Here is a 7,859-nt window from a genome sequence, read left to right on the forward strand (position 1 = left end):
CTAATCATCTCTTTCCCCAAAATTTAGTTTGGAAACTTTAATGAAATAGGCCAAAATAGTTTTATATATTCAAAATATTTGGCTCTTTCCTCTTTACATACATACACATATATGTGTATATGTATATCTGTGTGTATGTATATACATATATATGTGTATGTGTATGTATGTGTGTATATATATATATAAATTTTACCCCCCTAGCTGATTAGTGAATTATTTGTACTTTAAAAGTCTCTCCATATGTGACTAGAGTGTTGGTGCTACCTGATTCATTCAGGAATGTAGGCTGGTTTCATATTTATAGGGAACTTACTACTTTATCTTAAGAGTGAGAGTAGTTTTATAGACGTTGGCCTATGAGGTCTAAGGCCAAAAAGGGAAAAGCTGTTATGAAAGACGTGTATTTTCATACCTAGGTGATCCCACTTTTTAGAAACAGGAGATTGCCAAAACACAGAAGCCTCAAGAGAGAAGCTGGTAAAATACTGGATTTTAAAGTTGGATTGACATAGCAAGTTTTTTCTTTTTCTTTTTTTAAATTATGGGTATGATTCTTTGCTCTGCAGGTGCATTTTTAGAAAATAAATGATTGCATATTAAAGTGCAGTAGCTGAATACAAAAGCTTCACTTGTGTGAAAGATGAGAATCTTGTTTTCTTATCCACATTATACTATATTTGAAATAACAAGTCAGTATTTTTCGTGTGTATTCACCTTTAAACTGCTCAACAACGGGCATTTTTTTTTCCCCCAAGAAAGCTCTGTGCCAGTTACTTCTGAAACATACTATTGATATGCCCAAGAAAATGGGTGTGGAGATAAATTTGGAATCCTCCCCTGGCCTGTGATTGGGTGAGGTTTTTCTTTTCCTTAAACATACTTGTCATCTGAAAGGAAAGAAGCTTAATAATTGTCATCTGTAGGCAAAATTACTGGGAAAACTATAGGATCAAGGAAAGCTGTTTTCTAAAATCAAAGTAATATTTCAACATTGTGTGTACTTTCCTCAGAATAAGCAAAGTTTTTAGGGATTATTACTGACTACAATTCTGTGGTTCGCTGGGCTCTTGAAAACTATATTTATAAATTAAAGCATGGATTATGTTTCTAGCCTTTACTGGGATTCTAGTCTATTGCTTATTCATGTCTTGCAGGTCGTTAGAATTCTAATTTTTGGTTGTTTTCTCATCTTAGATTATCACCATGAGGTGTATACGATTTCAGAATTCAGCAGCGATGTTAATGGGGAGGCCAAAGAGACACAACCCATTTTTTTAGGTAGGTTCTTATGTCAGTTAATTTCTCAGCAAAACAGTGTGACCATTTGCAATTAAACATTTAAAAAAAAAAAAAAAAGATTGTGCTAGAACGGGAAATATGAAATGTCTGCCATTGCTTAATGCGTGACATTCTTTTCGAGACCTTTTATTTTACAGATTGCCAATATATCCCTTATTAACATTGCTAAAAGTTGTAATTTCAGACATAAATGTTTATTAGTGTCTACACACAGTGCTAATTATCACTCACTCATAGAGCCAGATGCTGACTGTGCAGTTTTGTGGCTCTGCTCGTACCCCATTTACATTGCATATTCACTGGCATGATTCACTGGCAATAGTTTGTGTAATTGGGGTATTACATCTTTGACATCTGGATAACAGAAATTCAATTTCCAGGAAGCTGCTATTTGTTTGGTTTTGCTTCTGCCTTGGGTGGGATAGAGGATTAATGTGCTGTCTTATTATAATGTCCCCTCACCTCTGTAGCCTGTTTGCTAATCCTGGCATAACAAAATTAAATTAAATCTGCAGTCAAAAAGTGTAAGGAAAATAAAAGTGTGATTGTCTATCTAACCACCTCTTGATAGTACTAGTTATCAACAAACAGCTCCTCTTTTTCATGGCTTTATTTTCATTTCACACCAACATGTTTGGTCAGAGATCAGGCACAGCCATGCTTTTTTCTTACCATCCTCATTCCGAGCTCACCTCAGGGATAAGTGGAGCAAAAGAAACACTTCTGAATCCTTTGTTGTTGTTGTTGTTATGTGCCATCAAGTCGGACCCGACTCATAGTGACCCCTCCTTGGGTTTCGGAGGCAGTATCACTACGGAAGTAGATTGCCCCATCTTCCTTCCGAGGAGCGGCTGGTGGGTTTGAACCGCCAGCCTTCTGGTTAGCAGTCAAGTGCCTTAGCCACTATGCTACCAGAGCTCCCCTGAATCCTTTTGTTGTTGTTGTTGTTTGCCGTCGAGTCGGCCCTGACTCATAGCGACCCCTCCTTGGGTTTCCGAGGCAGTATCACTACGGAAGTAGAATTGCCCAACCTTTAGACAAGTGTAATTGCATGACAGATGGGAAGGTAGCCAAAAAATGTGGCCTCTTTTTCTATTTGTAGTTTTTGGTAGAAATACTATACTGAAGAACCTGGGATATGTGGTTTGTGATTTTCAAACTATGAACCAAAATTTCAGCTACTTAGGATTTTGCCGTAAAATAGGAGTGGAAAGTAAATGGTGGCATTTGGCTTCAACCTTACTCATTCTACTACATGGACGTACCAAAATTGGTACGTCCATGTAGTAGAATGAGGGCTGGGATATAACAAGGAAGCAGAAAATAAGAGAAGGGGCAAGGGTCTTTAAAAGCAAGCAATAGAATTGCCTTATCACAGGGGAGAATTGATAGGACTTAGGAAAGCAGGATTGCCATGTAGATCCAGGGCATAGTGCTTCAAATTAAGCAACGTGAAGCCAGAGGGGTGTAGTGTTCTCCCACCTGGGTCTCTGTTCTGCTTTACGGAAGAGAAAGGGTAGGGTTGCACAGGAGTGAGAAGAAGTCAAATAGATACTTAACTAAAGTAGGATGGAAATACCAATATTTCTTACATAAGTGATCATTGAAGATGTGTAGATCTTTACAATGAGGAAAAGAATATTAATCAGGCAGCACTGTTCTCAGCACCTGTTTACTATCGTTAAGATAACAAAAACCCAATGGTTTAAAAAAAAAAAAAAAATCCAAAGGTTAATAAGTAAAATGCTGTGACCCAGAAGAGACTATTCTTGGACTGTGTTTGTTTCAGTTCCCTAAGCTTGATCAGTTGGAATTCTGATTTTGCCATTTGCAATGAAGAATTTGCCTCAGTAGAAAATTTACGTTTATCTTAAGAATGGTACATCATTTCCTTCATTTAGTTATTCGCCAAAGAAGCAGGCTTTTTCCACTTTTCTGCTGTGTACTTAGAAAACAGTAAAGTTGCTTATACAGTCACTTAATTTTGAGTATGAAAAAGTGGAGGCTGAAGAATAGGAGGATTCTAGTGCTCAGAATTTAGGAAAATTCAAATGTGGAAGACATTGCTGCTTTCCTAGTCCATGTCCAGGAAGATGTGAGAATATCAGTGAAAGACTAGGCTTGGTGTAAGTTTTCAAAGTTATTGGTCAAAAAGAGTTTAGCTATCAGGAGACAAAAGTTTTAGCAGCATAAATGTGTGTGTCGTGAGTTATTTCTCAATCTTTTGCTTATTGTGGAAAAAGTATAATAACATTCACATTTTTATTTTGTGATCTCCTGGTCAATTAAAAAGATAGGAGAAGAACAAATAATTTTGCAAACATAATTTCTAGAGCAAATATCAGTATTTTACTGATGGCATATGAAACTAATAATTCTGTTGTCAACATTGTTATAATGGACTTTTTTTAGTTTATAGTTACTCTTCTCAAAACACAGATTTCAATTATGTCTGCTTTGTTATTTTTTTGTTACCAAAATACCAAAACAACTGGTTAGTACTTCAGTACTAAAACATGACACTGGCCGATACTGTATTTTCTATGTTCAACCATATATATTATCTTTGATACTGCTTGCATCTATAAGATTAACATTCATGTCTCATGGGGGAAAAGAGTGCTCCAGAGTTTGGCAAAGGTTCCCATATCAAATCTCTGGAGCATTTTTAAGCTGTTTAATGTAACATATCCAGTATGGCAGGGCAGATCAATAGGTGTCCTTACTAGTTCATGTATGAAGGGTCTGGCCAAGTAGTTTGGGAGTTACTCCCACATTTTAAATTTGATAATGGTGTCAGAAAGGGTTACTTTACCCTGTGGACGTTGACTTTCTCAAGCTGGCTCTGATAAAGATTTGAGTGTTTAAGTTGTTTGGAGGAAAACAACTTAATTCATTTAAATCAATTCAACAAGTCCTTTTTGAGAAAATTCTATAAATTTTACACTTTTCTGGAATGGGAATAGGTTAGGGGTAGCTTAAGAAATGGATAGGACAGGATTATGATAATCACTTTGGGGAGATAAGACAAAATCAGGTGACATTTAAGAAGTAGTACTTAGTAATAATAATTGCTACCGTTATTTGAGCACATACTCTAGGCAAGTTATTTAGTTGAATACCTTACATGAATGATCTCAGTTATTCTTCACAGCAGTTCTGTAAGAGTCACTATTTTCTCCATTTTATAGATGAGGTTTAGAGATGATAGGTAACATGCCAAAGATCTCTAAAGTAGGAAGCCAGAGCTGGGATTCCAGTGAAGCTCCACCAGAGCTTGAAGCACCTCACTGTGCTGTCTCTTTGTGAACAATAAATAACAAATGTGAATGATTAAAGCAGTGAACAAAAGCAGAGTTGGAAGGGACAAATCAAAGCTAGGATAGAGTGGATAGTTCTGGAAAGCCTAGACCTTGAACTATGGGAACGATTTAGATAGGCAGAGGGGAGTTGGAGAAGATTCCAGAGGGTAAGCCAAGGAGAACCATAAGCATCATTAAAATTAAACTTTGAGTGCTGTACTTTATCATTTAGAAAGTGCTTTCACGTCTGTTATCTTGCTTGATTCTTACAGTATACTTGTGAGGTAGTTAGGGTGGATGCTGTTATTCCTATTACATAGATGAGGAAAGTAAAGCTCAGGGTTGAGTGACTTGCTCATAAATAGAACCTGGAGCAAACCCAGGTCTCCTATCCAGAGCCCTTTTTGCTCTATCATGTTGTGCCAGGAAAATTCAAGCATCATCTAGGAGACCTAAACTGGTAGCAGGGTACTTTTAGAAAACTAAGTATTTTAATTAATATATTATTCATAACAATAATACAAACATTAAATAAAATCTCTTTCAAGATATTGGATTCTGGTTTAGACTTACTTTAGTATTTTTTAAAAAAAAGTTCATAGTGACCCTATATGACAGAGTAGAACTGCCTCACAGGGTTTCCAAGGCTGTAATCTTTAAGGAAGCAGACTGCCATGCCTTTCTCCTATGGAGTGGCTGGTGGGTTCAAGCTGCTGATCTTCTTGTTAACAGCCAAATGTTTCCACTTTTCCACGCAGACTCTGATGAATCGAGGCCCTGTTCTCCTCCTTTTTCTATTGGGAGGGGAAGGATCTGTTGCTAGCTTATCTTTTTAGCGTATCTCCCTGTGCTCCTCTGAAAACACATTTGCTTGTTTCAATGATCTCTTGATCACTTCCTCCCCATTCTGATCTCTGTTCCTTTCATCATGCCTTTTTCTCCATACCAGTCTCCTGTCTCTTTGTCTCTTGACCATGTCCTACCCCATATCTAGGCTTTATGTGTTAAAATCCTATCCTCCTACTGGTTGTTAAAGCCCAATTCAAATACTACCTAGGCCTGTAAGCCTTTTCAGTTTATACAGCATAGTAGAGAGAAGTTAGGTTCAAAGTCAGAAAACCTTGCTTTGAATCTCAGGTTAATAAATAGTGATAACTTGGGCTAAATTTGAGTGATTTTCATTATCTGCATATTAAAATAATAAAGTTGGCCTTAACCACCTGATCAGGTTCTCCTAAAACATATAGAAAATCCTATATAGTAAAACACTTTTTCAAACCAGAAAACACAGTATTCTTGTTTTTATTATTCCTCTCTCCTTCCTTCTGAACATCTTGTTATTATTGTTAGATGCTGCCGAGTCAGTTTTAACTCACAGAGACCCCCTGTGACAGAGTAGAGCTGCACATAGGATTTTCTAGGTTGTAGTCTTTACTAGAACAGATTATCAAGTCTTTTTCCCGCACAGCCACTGAGTGGGTTCAAGCTGCCAGCCTTTTTGGTTGGTGGCTGAGCACTTAACCATTGTGCTACCAGGGCTCTTTCTGAACACCTTAGTATTAATCACATTGCTCTTTATGGTTCTAACCAAGTACTGCCTGATGGTTACTTATTTTTGTATATATGGCTTTATTGTGCTTCCAGTGGCCCTGCAGGTACCCACCCCACCACTGTCAACAATTACCACACAAAGTTCCATGTAAAGAAGTTCCATGTAAAGTTGCCTTTGTTTATTTGCACCCTGTCTCCTAACGTAAACTGTAATATCCTAGAGAATAGTGGAATGAGCCCTGGTGGTACAGTAGCTAAAGAGCTCGACTGCTAACCTAAAAATCAGCAGTTCAAACCCACCAGCAACTCTGGGAGAAAGATGTGGCAGTCTGCTTCCGTAAAGATATGCAGCCTTGGAACCCTATGGGGCAGTTCCACTCTATCCTGTAAGGTCACTATGATCAGAATCCACTCAACAGCAAAGGGTTTGGTTAGGTCAGAGAGCAAGGTTGACCTGGCTTCTTTTGTGTGTTCTTCAGAGCACCTAGCACAGTGTTGTATTCATAATAGGTACTCAGATATTTACTGTTTAAATGCATGAATATATTGAGCACTGTTGTATAGGACTGTGAAAGTTTACTTTAAAATATTATCACTATATTGAAATTTTAGAGACATTTAGTGAGGTAAATTAAAATGAATCTCATCTAATTTGGAGAAGCTTTTATACATAATAAACAGGAATTTGGCATTTCTGGTGCTGAGTTGTGAGACAAAACCTAAAATCTTTTTTTATATCTAGAAAAGACCAAAAAGGAGAGCAACTCACATATGAAAGCCAGTGGTGTGTTGAATAACAAAACAGAAAAATAACCTATGTTCTGCTTATTCAGTGTTGTGGTGTAACATTGCTACAACTTTACAGAGGTGCTTAAGATAGTACTGGCCTCTTGATAAACTGATTTTTACATTGTCTAGTTCTAAAGTTCCATGTAAAGAAAAATTTTCTACCTTAATTTGAGAAACTAAAGCCATATATTTAAACAACAATAGTGGTTGTTGGAATAGTGGCATGGTACAACCTTTAGCAAATAGAACAGCCCTTGTTGTTGTTGTTGTTGTGTGCTGTCGAGTCAGACCTGACTCATAGCAACCCCTCCTTGGGTTTCTGAGGCAGTATCACTATGGAAGTAGATTGCCCAACCTTCCTTCTGAGGAGTAGCTGGTGGGTTTGAACTGCCAGCTTTCTGGTTAACGGTCAAGTAAGGTTTCTGAGGGAGCGGGGCACCTGCATATTGTTGCGTAGGTTGTACCTGCCCCAAGAATGCCTACTGAGAGGTGAGTAGGCTGAAACCCAGCCTGCACCCTGCTCACCAAGACCTGTACACCGGGCAGCATCTATCCTAAGAAACAGTTGCCTTTTTCTGTATCCCATGAAGGCTCTGTATGGTTTAGCAATTGCCCTATATGTGAAATGTGTGCCATGTTATGATCTTTCACTTTTTCTAAACGGATCACAATCAAGTCTTTTTTTAAAAAAAAAAAAAAAAACACCTTCACAAAGTGCAAAATCTAAGGAGATGTATTGATAATTTCCTCTCTCATTCCCATGGGAATATGGATTTTACTTTTGGAAGAAAATTATATGGCCATATATAATACAGTCTGCAGTCTCAATATAAAGAAAACAAAAATCCTCACAACTGGACCAATGAGCAGCATCACAATAAATGGTGAGAAGATTGAGGTTGTCAAAGAATTCAC

At 37.5% G+C, this 7,859-nt stretch overlaps 1 protein-coding gene across 1 annotated transcript in view; it reads left to right on the forward strand.

Annotated features, from left to right (window-relative positions):
- Positions 1 to 7,859, forward strand: part of BEND7 (BEN domain containing 7) — a 122,420-nt gene that overhangs the window by 1,615 nt on the left and 112,946 nt on the right. The window contains exon 2 of the mRNA XM_042780227.1: positions 1,198 to 1,281. Within this exon, the coding sequence (XP_042636161.1) occupies positions 1,198 to 1,281 (84 nt within the window). The remainder of the gene's footprint in view (positions 1 to 1,197; positions 1,282 to 7,859) is intronic.

Source organism: Orycteropus afer, unplaced genomic scaffold (genome assembly GCF_000298275.1).
Source record: "Orycteropus afer afer isolate SDZICR_OR568_19922 unplaced genomic scaffold, OryAfe1.0 scaffold00028, whole genome shotgun sequence".
Taxonomy (NCBI): Eukaryota; Metazoa; Chordata; class Mammalia; order Tubulidentata; family Orycteropodidae; genus Orycteropus; species Orycteropus afer.